General features: G+C 48.6%; 2 protein-coding genes across 3 annotated transcripts; one reads left to right on the top strand and one right to left on the bottom strand.

Moving 5' to 3' along the window:
- Positions 1 to 109: 109 nt before the first annotated feature.
- On the bottom strand, positions 110 to 8,496 carry PMEL (premelanosome protein). Its single transcript, XM_032874410.1, has 11 exons — positions 8,185 to 8,496; positions 5,674 to 5,784; positions 5,381 to 5,527; positions 4,537 to 4,671; positions 4,011 to 4,172; positions 3,041 to 3,739; positions 2,249 to 2,365; positions 1,929 to 2,013; positions 1,569 to 1,774; positions 1,383 to 1,470; positions 110 to 357 (listed from the first exon to the last, which is right to left on the bottom strand). Exons 1-11 carry the CDS (start codon positions 8,258 to 8,260, stop codon positions 213 to 215), a joined length of 1,971 nt encoding a protein of 656 aa, XP_032730301.1. The 5' UTR covers positions 8,261 to 8,496; the 3' UTR covers positions 110 to 212.
- Positions 8,497 to 9,026: 530 nt separating this feature from the next.
- Positions 9,027 to 14,626, top strand: CDK2 (cyclin dependent kinase 2). 2 transcript variants are annotated; one of them, XM_032874412.1, is made up of 8 exons: positions 9,027 to 9,371; positions 10,094 to 10,171; positions 10,280 to 10,400; positions 11,053 to 11,223; positions 11,692 to 11,793; positions 12,470 to 12,613; positions 12,917 to 13,120; positions 13,388 to 14,626. In XM_032874412.1, exons 1-8 carry the CDS (start codon positions 9,256 to 9,258, stop codon positions 13,490 to 13,492), a joined length of 1,041 nt encoding a protein of 346 aa, XP_032730303.1. In that variant the 5' UTR covers positions 9,027 to 9,255; the 3' UTR covers positions 13,493 to 14,626. The 2 variants fall into 2 exon arrangements, with proteins under 2 accessions (XP_032730303.1, XP_032730304.1); XM_032874413.1 differs by lacking the exon at positions 12,470 to 12,613.
- The last annotated feature ends 882 nt before the right edge of the window (positions 14,627 to 15,508 follow it).

Consider the following 15,508-nt stretch of genomic DNA (forward strand, 5'->3'; position numbering starts at 1 on the left):
CCCCACACTGGGATATCTGTTAAGTAAATGGTACACCTCCTTCCCATATACCTCCCCTCCTCAAATGACATAGATGCTCCCAGAAGCGAGAAAAAAACCAGCATCAGGTTCTGAGTATTTATTTCAGGTAATGGTAGTCTCCAAGGGAAGACTGGAGAAAAGATAGGCATGGCTGTCCACCCTCAGCAAATCACAGCATCACGTGAGACTACTCAGACCTGCTGCTGCCCACTGAGGAGGGGCCTGTTCTCACCAATGGGGCAAGAGCGGAAGACCCGGGGCAGCCGCAGCCAATGAGTGCTACCATGTGGCAGCTGGGGAACCGGGATCGCTGAGCCCTGCTTCAGAAGTCTTCGCCTGAAATTGGGAGAAGAAGGCAGAAACTGATTAGCAATGGACAAGGGAAGCCTATCTGTGCTTCTCCAAAACAGAGGCCCCCGGTTTACTTGACCTTGATCCTAGCTCCCTCCCATTCTCACCAACAAGTTTCATCTTGTCTTGTTTTTATGGTAACCTCTGTCCATTCCCCTCTTACCCTACAAGTTTCCCGGCTTTGAGGACCTTGGCATTCTAAGCCTGAGGATCTGCCCTTCTCACATATGGGCAGAGGACTCAGGTCACCCAATTTCCTCCACTCTTTTTTTTTTTTTTTAAGATTTTTATTTATTTGACAGAGAGATCACAAGTAGATGGAGAGGCAGGCAGAGAGAGGGGGAAGCAGGTTCCCTGCTGAGAGAGAGCCCGATGCAGGGCTCGATCCTAGGACCCTGAGATCATGACCTGAGCTGAAGGCAGAGGCCTAACCCACTGAGCCACCCAGGCACCCCAGTTTACTCCACTCTTGATATTATTTTTTTTAAAGATTTTATTTATTTATTTGACAGAGAGAGATCACAAGTAGGCAGAGAGGCAGGCAGAGAGAGAGGGAGAAGCAGGCTCCCCGCTGAGCAGAGAGCCCGATGCGGGGCTTGATCCAAGAACCCTGGGATCATGACCTGAGCCGAAGGCAGAGGCTTAACCCACTGAGCCACCCAGGTGCCCCCACTCTTGATATTATTAATAACAATAGTCATCAGTATCATCACTTATTATACTCCTGCTTCAGAGCTGGGTGCTTTACCCACATTATCTCTAATCCTTACAACAGCCCCCTATGGCAGATACTAGTTTTCCTACTTATTAGAGGTTCAGAGATGTTAAGCTACTTTCCCAAGGTCCCTCCAGCCAGACTACAGCCCAGGTCCATTTAACTTCCAAGTTTGGGCTCTTTCCTTGGATACCATGCTTCTTCAAAAGAAGTGGTGGTTTCTTCTCCTCTTGAGGAAAAATGAGTAGTGGTAATAAGGGAGAAGGGGGTGTGAACTAGACAGTGGGACCCTCACCTATATATCAGAGATACAAGCACCGTAGCCATCAACACCAGCAAGATGCCCACAAACAGGGGAGCCTGTCCAGGTCCCGCTTCTTGACCTGTGAGCAGAATCCCAGGCTTCAGTTAGCGTCTGCTCCCTGCCACATAGCCTCTGCCCATTCCCCCTCTTCATCCTAACTCTTGTCCAGGTACCTACCAGGCATTACAAGCTGGGTGCTGACCATTGCCAGACTGTTGGCATCGGCCAAAGACACATTGAGGCAGTAGGTCCCTGAGCCACCCTTCAGGACTTGGTGTAAAACCAGCTGGCAGGCGGGGCTGGGTGGCACAGGCTGACAGAGCCGCTGGGCAGGGGGCCGGCAGCCTGGTGAGGAGATGTCCATGCAAGCTTCCTTGGGCAGCCTGCAAGAGGTGTCCAGCTTAAGTCAGGGCAACTGGGAAGGAGCACTAGACAATGGGGGAAATGGTGTGTAACCTTAAAGGGGCAGAGCCAGGAAGACGTGGGCAATGCAACAGTCAACCTAAGAGTTCTCAGGACAACTAGTGGAACACTCACCCTCCTTGGCAAGAAACTGTCAGCTCAAATGCATCCCCTTCGCTGGATGGCACAGCCTGCAGGATCTCAGCTCTCTCAATACCCCCTGCAAAGTTGCAAGAGTTTAGGTCTGGGATGCCTCTACCAGGCCTCTCCAAAGGCCCACAGAGAGGAGAACCCTAGGCCTGCTTCCCCAATCCCATCCCTGCCTTCAAAAGAAAACCCCTGGGATTTGAGTGTTCTTGTCCCAATGAGTAACTCCCTCCGAGGTATGCTTCCACTGGCCGGCCTTAAGCAGTACACACCTCCCTCCACCAGCCCCCAAAGCAGTCAAGACTCACGGACAATGTCCAGGGTGAGTGAAAAGGAGCCGTATCGATATAGAACACAATCCAGGGGGGTCTGTCGCTTTGCCAGGATTAAGGTAGCTGCATCATCCAGCAGGGGACTCTGGGAACCTGGCAGGAGAGGATTGAAGAAGAGACAAATGACTCACCTGGAAGTAGAGGCCACACAGGCATTTTTCTAGGTAGACCCAGAGCTGGTGGATCCTGACCTGGAATCAGACAAGACCTGGAAAACCTTATTTTAAAGATAAGGAAACTAGAGCCCAGAAGGAGGAATGGGCACCCTAGAGTCACACAGTTAGGAGTAGAGTTGGAGTTTTAAGAAATCCCAAATGTTTCTCTCCCCCCACATCGTGCTGGGTCCTTGGCTAGACACAACAAAAGTGCCACCCTGTCACGCCTACCTTTTCAGCGTTCCTACCACAATTTCAGGTTGACCTGCTTTAGGATAGAATCCAGGGGTGGGAAATGGTGCCAGAATCTAAGACAGAATATTATGCATTTATACTTGCACAGAAAAGTGAGATCCGATTATTATGTAAATGACCACAGTGTGTTCCCTGGCCTTCTCCTCAGGAAATAGCTCTCCTCAGGGATAGAGAAGGAGCAAGCACTCGCTCCATGGCCCAGGGGAAGACACTGGTTTCCTGAACTCCAGATCTATTCCATGTTACTAAGAGGGACTTGAGGGCCGAAAACTAATGGGAGCTTTGAAGAGCTTTGAGCTCTTCAGAGTAGTGACAAATGCCCCACCCCAATGAACCTTATTCACACTGGCCCTCTTACCTGTAATACCTTCCGTAGACACGAAGGGGTTGGCATCTGGACCCTCAGGCTCAGGTGTGGGCATCTCTCCAGCTGTGGGCTCCACCGACTCTTTTGTTGTTACCTGTGCAGCTGTGGTTCCAGAGTGCTCTGTGGTTGACCCTTCACGGGTTGTACCTACAGTCTCTGCAAGTGTGGTACCTGTGACCTCTGAGCCTGGCACCTGCTCAGCTGTAGTACCTGTGCCCTCTGTGCTTGACACCTGTACGAGTGTAGTGACCTCCATGGTCGGCATCTGCACAGCTGTGGTTCTGGAAGGCTCCGCAGTTGGCACCTGACTACGTGTAGTACTTCTGACTTCTGCAGTAGGCACGTGCCCAGCTGTGGTGCCAGGGGCCTCTGCGGTTGGCACATGCCCATCTGTGGTGACTGGAACTGGGGAGGAGCCACAGGATGTGAGAGGAATGGCAGCCTGCAGCACCACCTGGGCAGTGATTGGGCCGGATTCTAGGTAAGTGTGAGTGACCACAAGGGCCCGAGAGATCAGGGTCCCAGTATGGTCTCCAAAGTCCCAGGTGTAGGAGAGGTCGGCCCCGGACAAATAACCACTGGGGTCATGAAGCTGGAGGGCAAAGGTCAAAGGATGATTTCTCAGGAAGTGCTTGTTCCCTCCATCCAAGGCCTGCAGCTGGGACACACTCACGGAGAAGGGCACCTGGTCTGGGATTGGAGCCAGAAAAGGTGAGAACTAGACCTGGGCCACAGCTGCTTTCACAGCCACACCCTCCAACTCAAGCTAACTGGACCTTCACTGGCTCCAAGCCCCACATTCTTCCGCCCACATCTTCCTGGCTCTGCCCCTTTAAGGTTACACACCATTTCCCCTTTCCCCATTCCATTTTCCCCTTTCCCTTCTCTCCCTTCCAGTCAGGCCAGGCCTCCCCATCTTTCACCTCCTTGCAACTGGCTCTGCCCCTTCCTGAATCCTTACCCGTAATGGTGAAGGCTGAGCAGGAGTGAGCAAGGGGCACGTAGCTCTGGGACTCCCTGCGGTGGTAGACAGTCACTTCCATGGTATGTGTGCCCAGCATTGCCTTGCCTGTCACAATGCTCAGTCCTGACACTGGGCCCCCCAGAACTTGCCAGTATTGGCCTGAGGTTTTTGAAAAGAAAAGCAGGGGTTGGGGAGGTACTGATCAAAGGCAACAGAGGGGAAGGATTAGAGACTGGACATCAGAGAAGGAAGGTCAAGTAATCTATTAAGTATGGTTATTTCAGATAGTATTTGGAAGGTTGTCCTATGAGGGTCAGGAAAGGAATCCTGGTAAGGGGCTCCATGGGATAGGACAATAATTGGGGAAGGGCCCCCAGAAACAATTATATTATAGAGAGTTGGAGGGGGCTAGGTGTTATAGAAGAGGAAAGAGCCATGGGGGCAATGAAGATTAGGGAAACTCACAGAGCAAAATGAAACGGGATCAGGTAGAAAGAGGTGAATCCAAGTATGGATGACTCACCCCAGGTCTTCCAGACATAAACAAAGCTTCTTGTCTGAGACCAAGGGCCAGATGGGCAGGCTCTCCCATCAGGGAAGATGCAGGCATCGTCAGATACCTGGGGATACACTGGCTGTCCTCTCCACACCTGGCTCCCTGAAGGGTAGATACAGAGTCATCCTTGAAACCTGGCATTCCTTTCTATGCATCAAAACCCCTACCAGGGCTCCCAGAGGGGAGCTGTGGGAATACTCCTTAGCTACATAGTATGTTCCCTTTGCTATCACCCATTTGGGGTGGTAGCAGAAAGAATGGAAACTGGAATTAAAGATCCATATGTACTCAATGACAGAGGAAAGAGACTAGAATATCACATATCAACATGTTTACAGTGTTTTGCCCTAGCTAGTGGGATAAAAACAATAAGAGCATCAGCTAACATTTACTGGGCCTCACCTTAGCCTAGGGTAGGTATTATGCTCAATTCTTTATATATTATCACATTTTAATCCTTACAACAAATGTTCAAGGTGAGTATCCTTGTATCCCCATCGTACAGAGAAGGCAATGGAAGCACAAAACAGTTAAGTAATTTGCCCAGGGAAACATACTATTTATAAATTTAAATCTATGTCTGTCTAAACTCTAGGTCCATTGGGCCTTTTGTCCCCAATTTTGCATACTATATATATTTTTTTGCTTTATCTGTGTTTTTAATTTTTTTTCTACAATGATTATTATAGAATATGTATATAATTTGCTAAAAAAAAAAAAGTAGGGGGAAGGGGGACACTCCTTGAGCTCACAGGGGACGCCAACCAATCTGAGCCCTTGGAATAAGGGCCTGGAGTAGAGAGGTACTCACCATTGATGATGGTGTTGTTGGCCCAGACGACCTGACCATCTGGCAGCACCTTTTGGCTTTCGGGGAAGTGCAGCGCAATAGAGAAGGAGGCATTTGCCCCAACAAGTGTAGGCCCATCATTACTGACCTTCAAGGACACCTGGCCACCTGGGAAAGACTAGCTGCATTAGCTGGGACTCCTTGGTTTTTCCTCCCCTTATACCTTTCCCCTTCCCATCTTCCCAAGCTCCATTCAACCCATATCTTGCTCCTCTTGGCATCCCATGCCCCCCTGGAAATTGCCAATTTCCCACCTCTCCAGCAGTCAGGCCTCTGTATTTCTGCCCACTCTGGATACAGCTGCCTGTTCCAGGCTTTAGTTGTAAGCTGCCTTGGGACACCAAGCCAGTCCTGGTTTCTGGGTCCTGTAAAGAAGGTACCATGAAGGCTCTAGGTTCACCCCTCAGTCCCTTGTCAGGGGATTTTATTTTTTTAAAGATTTTACTTATTTATTTGACAAATACAGATCACAAGTAGGCAGAGAGGCAGGCAGAGAGAGAAAGGAGGAAGCAGGCTCCCTGCTGAGCAGAGAACCCGATGTGGGGCTCGATCCCAGGACCCTGGAATCATGACCCAAGCTGAAGGCAGAGGCTTTAACCCACTGAGCCACCCAGGCGCCCCTGTCAGGGGATTTTAAATTACTGAATAGCCACCATGTACCACTCACTGTGCTAGGTACAAAGGACTTAAGAAATGAATAAGATACGGCCCTGGAGGGATTCAAGACATGTCCATACAATTCTAATAATTCAAGGCAGTGCTTAATATAAGCCATAACAGACATGCACAAAGTGCAACAAAACAACAGACTAAAGAGATTGGTTCCACTTTGGCAGATTGGGAAAGACCACTGGAGTGAGGAGTTGGCCTGTGGGATAGAGCACTCTGGGCAGAAGGACCAGCACAAGAGGATGCATGGAGGCATGATAGAAACTTCCCGTGTGGTTGATACACACTGTAAGAGATGAGGCCAAGAAGACAAGTAAAGGCCCTGAGTGCCAAGCAAAGGAATTTGGCCTTTATTCTGTAGGGTAGGCCACAGCAGGAGATTGTGTTTGTTTCATTGAGACATAATTCCTATAGCATAAAATTTACCCTTCAGAAGATTTTTGAATATGACCAGATCCGTGTTTTTGAAGGACCACCATGGCAAGCAGTGTAGAGGATGGATCAGAGGCAGGCAGAATTTCGGAGTGGGGACCAAGCAGACAAAATTATAACTGACCAAGAGAGAGGGCTGAGAAAAAAGGACATGATCTGATATGATCTTATTTCAGGCTTCTCCTACCCATTTGATTTAGCGATGGCATGGGCATCTGAGCTCCCTCATAGGGTATGAAAAAAGGATCTAGGGGCGCCTGGGTGGCTCAGTGGGTTAAGGCCTCTGCCTTTGGCTCAGGTCATGATCTCAGGGTCCTGGGATCGAGCCCCGCATCGGGCTCTCTGCTCGGCAGGGAGGCTGCTTCCCCCTCTCTCTCTGCCTGCCTCTCTGCCTCCTTGTGATCTCTGTCAAATAAATAAATAAAATCTTAAAAAAAAAAAAGGATCTATATACGCCTCACCCAGGTACAACAACTATCAACATCTTGCCACATTTGCTTTATCTGTCCTTTGTCGTTTTTGTTTGTTTATTTGTTGGCTAAAGTATTTAGAAGCAAACTGCAGACGTCTTTTTATTTTAACTCTACAATTTCAGTACGTATCTGTAAAAAATATGAACATTTTCTTGAATAAGCACAATGTCTTTTCACAATGGACAAAATTATAGAACCCAATTCATATAAAATTTCATGAATATCTAAAAATATCTTATGATTGAAAAAACCAGTATCCAAAAAGTAAGCACAATCTTTTAAGAGGCTCAGGTAGACAGGTGTGAACAGAATGTTTCCAGAATACATTAAGGAAATAGTAAAGAAAAAGACTTGAAACTGCAGCATAGAAGAGGGAAGTCAGATCAAGGAGAACTTCCCAGAAGTCTGGAGACCAAGGATCTAGAGAGACAAAGGGGAGAGGGGGATATGATATCTATATTTTAGCACAGGAGAAACTATCTTCACTCCATTTCTAATGTGTACTGGAAACCTAGCTGAGTCTGCGGGGGGTGGGGGGGCGTCTAGAATCATCTCATTGAGCATCTCACCACAAGAGTAAGAGAATCATAAGATATCCCTTTCTTTCTTCACTCCCAACCCTCCCTCCTCAGAGCAGCACGGGACATTCCAGACCCTCTCACCACCCCCACCTCCACCCCTTGCTCCTGTCACGAGGCCCCAATCCCCCAGAGCCTTTTCATGTGATGCTCAGCTGAGACCCCTCTGCCTGTCTCTTCCAGCCCTAGAACAAAAGCATGAGCTGTGTTCACCCATCCCCATCCCAAAGAGGGGAGGTGGTACCTCCTTACCTTTTCTATCCAATACCATATTCTTTAAGTCCTCACCCTATCCCAAGTGCCTGAGTCATTCCCTAAGTCTTCCATGTATTCCCTTTTGAAGCCCCTGCTCCAGCTCATTGTCCAGGGAGCCTCAGAATTAGGGCCACAATGACCCACTATCCTTTTGCCCTTCCAAGCAGATGGGATTATTTTCAAGCTCAGTCCCAAATCTCCGCATAGTGAGGGAGCTCAGATGCCCATGCCATCGCTAAATCAAATGGGTAGGAGAAGCCTGAAATATTGCTGGTATCTCCCATGAGGAGGGGAAAAACCAGAGCAGGTGTGCAACCACAAATTCACACTTGTTCATGTCCACACACCCCACACTCACCTTCTGTGGCCCCCACAGCCAGAAAAGAACTCATCACAGCCATAAAGAGAAGGCATTTTCTCAGGACCAGACTCATCTTGTTCTTTCTTCCAGCAACGAAAGACGCTGGGGGGCTGGGACAAGCCCCTATATAGGAGAGGGGTGCTCATTTGCATAGCCCTTCCTTCTCTCCCTTCAGGAGAAGCTTGGGAGGGGCAGGAGGACCAGAGAAAGGCAGAACTGACAAGGGATCCTGGTCACTGGACATCCGCTACTCAATGACAGTTTTTGGTTTCACTAGGTCACACCCTTCTTGACTGGGAAATCGGAAATAATTGGTGGAAGGTCAACTACGTAACATGTACCACACATAAAATTCATCATAGGCTAGTGAATCAATCTAGTTTTTGAGTCAAGCCAGGAAACCTCTCAGAAACAGAGGCCGTGCATCCCAAACCACAGAGACAGAATAAGGTGGGTAAAAGAGACGGGAAGAACCTTTTTGAAGCCCAAAAAACCCACACAACGAGATTCCTAGCTTCCTGCTGTTAAAACAGAGCTTCTGGGCCAGGTGTAATTTAATCTTAGGACGAGACACATTTTCCCTAGGGTTGGTGAAACGGCAAATTAGAGATCAGGAAATCCCTACAGATTCAGAAACAGGTGAGAAATTCGACTTCAAACCAGGTACTTGGAAAAAGCATTTAGCTTCCCCACCGAGACAGAAACTTGCGTTAAGTAGCCTCCGAACTAAACTTGCGTGAGGTGGAGTCATTTGCGGCGGGTAGGGCGCTGGATTCACCCTCCGCTCTGACGTTAACCAATAGGAAGGGTTAGGGGCGGAGCTAGGGAAACGCGGGAAGGAGGGGCGGGGCCTCTGGTGGCGGTAGGGAACTGGAGGGGAGGCGGCAACATTGTTTCAAGTTGGACAAATTGACAAGAGCGAGAGATACACTCCGTTCCATCCCGACCTGGGGCAGCAGAGCTGGGCGGGTTTCCCCCTCCTCCACTCCCCGAGAGCCGGGGCCCGCCTTTTGCAGGGTTCCCAGGCCCCAGCTCCAGGGCCGGGCTGACCCGACTCGCTAGCGCTTCATGGAGAACTTCCAAAAAGTGGAAAAGATCGGAGAGGGCACGTACGGAGTTGTGTACAAAGCCAAAAACAAGGTGACGGGAGAAGTGGTGGCGCTTAAAAAAATCCGCCTGGACACGTGAGTGGCCTCTGTACCCGGGACTCCTCTAACTCGGGAGCTCCTTGAGTGCCCCCCGCCCCCACCCCAAGAGGCGGGTAGCCGTCCAAGGACCGGAAGGTAGCAGGGAGGGACTTCTTTTGAAGTGGAGAGGTGGGTTGGAGGACAGTGAAGGGTTTCCCTGTGGAGAGTATAGGGCACTGTAGAATCTACGGGAAACTTCCTCCCCAAAGCCGAGTGATGCCCCCAAATGTGCAGTCAGAAAGACTCAGAAAGAGGAAGGAGGCCTCAGAGATGGGGTCCAGGACTCCGTAGAGTTGGGTTTTGTGGGAACCGGTGAAGAGCACCTTTCTGAATGAAGAGCCCTCCTCACTGCCCCAGCCCCACCCTCATCTTAGAATTCTCTACCTCTTTCAAAAGAATGGCAGTTGAACCTCACTGGCCCCTCTAGGGAGGCTGGGTGCTGCTACTCCTATTTTTTCCCAGTTACTTTCTCTCTTCTTGACCTCCACCAGAAGGCTTTACTTACCTACCCCTGGGAAAAGAAGAAATAATGACATTAACGTATCCAAAAGCCACTCCCTGTCCACCCATGAATTAACTCCTACAGCACCCTTTTTCTTTTCTCACTTTCCTAGGGAATGCTGGGGTGGTCTCTCATTGGGAGGAAAAGAATGACTGGGCTGGGAGGAAAGGAGTATTTGTAACCACATTCCTATCTCTGCTTTCTCAACCTCTCCAAGTGAGACGGAGGGTGTACCCAGTACTGCTATACGAGAGATCTCTCTGCTTAAGGAGCTTAACCACCCTAACATTGTCAAGTAAGTATACACCTAGAAAGTGCTCTGACAGTGAAGGAGGATGTGTTCTGTCTGTGTAGCCTGGGTCTTACTCTAACTCACCTCCATTCGTGGACCTCCCTTACCTAGGCTGCTGGATGTCATCCACACGGAAAACAAACTCTACCTGGTTTTTGAGTTTCTGCATCAGGATCTGAAGAAATTTATGGATGCCTCTGCTTTGACTGGCATTCCTCTTCCCCTCATCAAGGTAATCCTTCTCATCAACTCCTCCCCAACATGGGCAAGTTTTGTGGGTACTGAAAGGGGGCAATTCAGACAGAGTGATGATTTTTAATCTTGGCTTCCTTCCCAGCCCTCATCCCCCTACACACACACACACACACACCTTTCTTTTGTGGCTCTTTCACTGCTCATTATGCTTATTAACCCCTGGGCTGGTCAGGAGAATCAAAGAAGTTGAAACTCTAGTGAGTCAACTTTGTAGCACAGGTGGAAAGTCAGATGAAACTCAGATAAATGGGATGAGGGCACTTGGTAGATTCCTCCAAAAAGCCTTCCACTTGTTTGGTAGGAGAAATAGTGAATCACTGCTGTCTGTTCTAGGGCTGGGTTCTTTACTCCCTGAGCTACTTTCAGTCTGTCAACAAGCGTTTATTCAATGCACATTGAGCACATTCAATGTGCTAGGCACAGGATATGGAAAAGAGATGCAAAACTAAATAAGACCTGGTCCTTGTCTTCACTGGAAGGGCCTCTCACTCCATGGGGAGATACAGTTTATAAACATGTCATTATAATCCAATACAGTAAAAGGCTGTAGTCAAGCTTTGCAGTCAGAGAGTAGACCCTAATAGCTCACTGTGGTAGAGAAACAAAGTCCTCTCTCTCTTCTTTGTCAGAGCTATCTGTTCCAGCTGCTCCAGGGCCTAGCCTTCTGCCATTCTCATCGGGTTCTGCACCGAGACCTCAAACCTCAGAATCTGCTTATCAATGCAGAGGGGGCCATCAAGCTAGCAGACTTTGGACTAGCCAGAGCCTTTGGAGTCCCTGTTCGTACTTACACCCACGAGGTGAGACCCTCTCTGCATTTCTTCTCTGAGCTTCTGGGAGGTGTTAACAAGGACATTCACAAAATTACTAAACCTACCTGGCCAGCAGTTTCTCTCTCCATTAGATGGAAAGTATCTCTGGCACCCCAAGAAGTTTTAGAGTATGCACTGAGTTCATACTGTGGGGCTAATTGGGCTTTGATAGGTACCAAGCCAGGAAAGCTGGATGGCACACTATTAAAATTATGACCGCTTGTCTCAAGTTTTCCAGGAGGGTTGCAAATTGTGGGTTCAGAAAATATGGTCCTCAGAGTCATGGGCGAGGCTAACTCTGGTCTAAGAAGTTGTCTGTAGTCATTTAATGAGGGAAAGTCAGAAATATGGGAAGGATGAAGGGAAAGAGAGTTAGCAGAGTAACACTGAGGAGCTGAGATGTGGGAATCACCATGCCCTGTGCACCACCCCTCCTCTTCCTGCTCTTGTCCCCAGGTGGTGACCCTGTGGTACCGAGCACCTGAAATCCTTCTGGGCTGCAAGTACTACTCCACAGCTGTAGATATCTGGAGTCTGGGCTGCATCTTTGCTGAGATGGTACGGAGGCAAGCCCAAGTTCCACCCAGCTTACTCTTCCCCATATTCAAGAACACCAGAACTATTTCTCTGCCTAGACCTGTGGCCCTTCTGTTATCATAGGACTTCTTTCTCTAGAGTAGCACCAAGGCGGGTAGGGGGGAAAGGACAGGACTGTTGTCCCTGATGTCAACCACAATGTTGGTACAGCCTCAGACGGCCTTAGCCCTCAATACACATCTCCTATCGACAAATTGAGCTAAATCTGTAGCTGTTTTAGCTTTAGTTTGCATTTATTTGGGAGAATGAGTACCTACCATTCGGTGCCTCCTTCATTTGGCCTGTAGGCCTTATTGTAGGGTTCCAGGAATACAGCAAAACCAACTGTATTCACCTTATCCATACTGTTTATTTAAACTACAAACTTAAATCATGTCCCCCTCGACTTCTGGCTCTTCAGAATAAAGGATCCCCAAGACCCAGCCTTTTATAGGAGCTTTTGTCCCCTTTAATATAACAGTGGAGTGGGCTGCATTTTCAGATCAAATCAAAAATTTGTTTTATGGTCTTTTATTTGGGTTGTAACTGGGGGCTTAAAGACCATTAGCCTGTATATAAAATATGCATTTATCCCCCAGTACATTACCTTACAATTGCCCATATTCCTCTCTCAATTCATCAAAAAATATTTGTTAAGCACCTAGTGTGTACCCAGCACCATGCTAGGTGCTGTGGGGAACACAGAAGAAATGGAAGACACAGTCTCTGCCCGCTGTGCTCCTATCTAGAAGTGGCTGCATCACAAGGAGGGGGGATGACCGCAGTGTCTACCCCACACCCCGTGAGTGGCTTGGGATCCCTTTGCTACATGTCAGTGGCACCCCAGACATTCACCCCCTCCCAGCCCCACCCAGCCTTGGGGATCTGCAAAGGCATGGTTGGGGGAAGGAAGGAGGGGGCGAGGAGAGAGATGAAGGGACTTCATTGTCTCAAGCTCTGTGTGACTGACCCCATGAAAGGCCCTGGGGAGGGAGTCATGGGGCCCTGCTGACCTTCCACTGCCTGTGGGAACCTCCATTGCACAGGGAGCAGCTTTGACTGATGTCAGTGCGGGTCTTGGCCTTTTCTCTTTCCCCATTTTCAGGTGACCCGCCGGGCCTTATTCCCTGGAGATTCTGAAATTGACCAACTTTTCCGGATCTTTCGGACTCTGGGGACCCCAGATGAAGTGGTTTGGCCAGGAGTTACTTCTATGCCTGATTATAAGCCAAGTTTCCCCAAGTGGGCCCGGCAGGATTTTAGCAAAGTTGTTCCTCCCTTGGATGAAGATGGACGGAGCTTGCTATCGGTGAGAGTTGGGGATGGGCACCCATTTCCTCTCATTTACTCCCCTAGGGCAGTTTTTTTTCCAGGATGAAGGAAGATGAGACCCTGGACTCTGGGTCTTGGCATTTCCCTAGCCCCTGCTTCTCTCTCTCCCTATTGGCACACCCATTCAAATATAGGGAGGAGGGAATTGGGTGAAAGGAATCTGGTTTCCTGATTTCTTGGAACACCTGCTGCCCTTGTAGTCCACTGTCATATCACTGAAGTCAGCATACATCTCTCCCTCCAGCAAATGCTGCACTACGACCCCAACAAGCGGATTTCGGCAAAGGCAGCTCTGGCTCACCCTTTCTTCCAGGATGTGACCAAGCCAGTACCCCACCTTCGACTCTGAAGTCTTTCCTCCAGCCCCTACCCCAAGTCTCACCCTCTCCTCCAGAGGGCCCTCATTTGGCTTGGCCCTGGGCTATTTGCCCTCTGTTCTGGTCTGGCTGCCTTCACACCCACCTCCCCTTCTTAGCCAGCCAACTCGGGATATAAGGGGTAGGGGGAGAAACAGGTGAAAATGAAAGGAAGCTTCAGTATTAGATGCACTTAAGTCCCTCCACCACCCTCTCCCCCTCCTCTTAGTCATTGCTGAGGAGGGCTGGTATTTAAAAAAAAAAAAAAAAAGGACTGACTCTTTCTCTCGCCCCGCCCCCCACATAGGGTTTGCCATCCCAATCTCTGAAAGCCCTGAAATTATTATTTCCTATGTTTAAGATGACAGACATACCAATCCTTCTGCGGCCACTGTGTAAGACCAACTGATAGCAGAGGACCTAAGTTGGAACTTTTGAAAACCAAGCAAAACAAAAACATAGGGAGGGCCCTGTTTTAAATAATTAGGTTAAAAAATAGACCAGCCAGTTTATACCCTAGTTATAGTGTTTCATCTCACCTAACAGTCTAGGAGACTCAAGACTCCCAGTCTCTGTAGCCCTGATGGGACTACAATAGAAATGATTGCCCCTAGTCCCCCTATCTGTCCCTCTTATGGGCAAGAGGTGTCTAGGAAGCTCTAGGACAGGGACTGTGCTTTACCGTGGCCTTATGAGGCAAGGAAAAGTTGTCTGAATGTTTCTCTTCCTTTTAAGATTCTTAGTTCTTAATATCCTAGGTCCTATCTTCCTCTGAAGGCCAACCCCCACGGGAGTGGAAATTAGGGTTTAGACATCATTTTGAGAATGCTGACACTTTTTTAGGGCTGGGACTGAATGAGGGCATTGGGAAAATTTTTTTCTTTAAAAGAAGGATGAACAATTATATTTATATTTCATTCAGGTTATAGTCGTTTTTTAAGTGGGAATGGGTGGATGTGTTGCCATGTGCACCTTGGGATTTTGTAATGCAAATGTTTAAAAAAGAGTATTTTTTCCTTTTTATGATTTTGTCTCTCTTCTCCCACCTCTTCAAGTGTTCTTGCTATTAACGTTATTTGTAATTTAGTTTGTAATCATTAAAAACAAAAGTTCCTAGTTTTATAGTTTATCACTTTCCTCCTTTAATTACATATTTATTTACCGAAAGAATGATGTGAGAGAGAGAATATGAATGTGTACATGTGATAGCTGGTTTCAGAGCTCCCCTTTCACTAATCTCTCTGCGCAGGGCTACCCACGTCACCCTGTTTGGCCTCTTTTATGCAATTGGGATAGTGCTGAAAGTGGGCAAAATGGGAATTGTTGCCCCCATTTTATTGCTGGGGAAACAGAAACCTACTTCACTTTCCCCACAAACCTGAATCATCCCCTGAAAACACACACACACACACACAACATACATATACATACAAGGTGGCAATTCCAGAATTTCAGAGACTTAGGAGGGCCTTAGGAGCAGCAACGCGGTTGGTAGTGGGCTCCATGGGAATTCGCCTGAACACTGAATTTCCCGGTAAGCTCGTCGTTTTTCTTTTTTGTTGTACATCACAGTTTTCTAACGATACTTTACTCACATCTACATACGACTCAGAATATATCAGTTGTCTGTATGAAAAATTATTATGGAGGGTGCTAAAGTCTCCCCAAGCTACCACTTACTGGAGTTGCCTCCGTCTCAACCCCACCGAAAAACATCCCAGACCGCCGGCACCGGCCACCCCAAAAACTGCTGTCCTCTGAGGCCCCACAAAAAGGAGGCCGCATCGACGAGGGTGCCACTTAAATTCCCAGGCTCTGGGTCCTTAAGTGAGATGTTTCTTTTTACGCCGCCAATTTGTCATAGAGGGCGGGGCGCCAGGGTCAGCCCCCGCCAAATCCGGGGGGAGGGGCGAAGGTCAGCAGCGGCCTTCCTAAGGCTACTTTCAACCCCGCCTTGCCTGCCATTCAAGTTCCGAATCTTCCCAGTACTGGTTAAAGCTTCACTTGGA

This window comes from Lontra canadensis, unplaced genomic scaffold, assembly GCF_010015895.1.
Source record: "Lontra canadensis isolate GAN:19392208 unplaced genomic scaffold, GSC_riverotter_1.0 scaffold53, whole genome shotgun sequence".
Taxonomy (NCBI): domain Eukaryota; kingdom Metazoa; phylum Chordata; class Mammalia; order Carnivora; family Mustelidae; genus Lontra; species Lontra canadensis.

What these genes read in the sequence shown, in the direction of transcription:
- PMEL (XM_032874410.1), bottom strand. Translation starts at nt 8,260, where the DNA reads ATGAGTCTGGTCCTGAGAAAATGCCTTCTCTTTATGGCTGTGATGAGT. An exon ending in CAACAACACCATCATCAATG is followed by an intron (nt 4,672 to 5,380) that starts GTGAGTACCTCT and finishes TCTACCCTTCAG; the next exon opens with GGAGCCAGGTGTGGAGAGGA. An exon ending in TTATGTCTGGAAGACCTGGG is followed by an intron (nt 4,173 to 4,536) that starts GTGAGTCATCCA and finishes CAAAAACCTCAG; the next exon opens with GCCAATACTGGCAAGTTCTG.
- CDK2 (XM_032874412.1), top strand. Translation starts at nt 9,256, where the DNA reads ATGGAGAACTTCCAAAAAGTGGAAAAGATCGGAGAGGGCACGTACGGA. An exon ending in TTCGTACTTACACCCACGAG is followed by an intron (nt 11,224 to 11,691) that starts GTGAGACCCTCT and finishes TCTTGTCCCCAG; the next exon opens with GTGGTGACCCTGTGGTACCG. An exon ending in CAGTGTCTACCCCACACCCC is followed by an intron (nt 12,614 to 12,916) that starts GTGAGTGGCTTG and finishes CCCCATTTTCAG; the next exon opens with GTGACCCGCCGGGCCTTATT.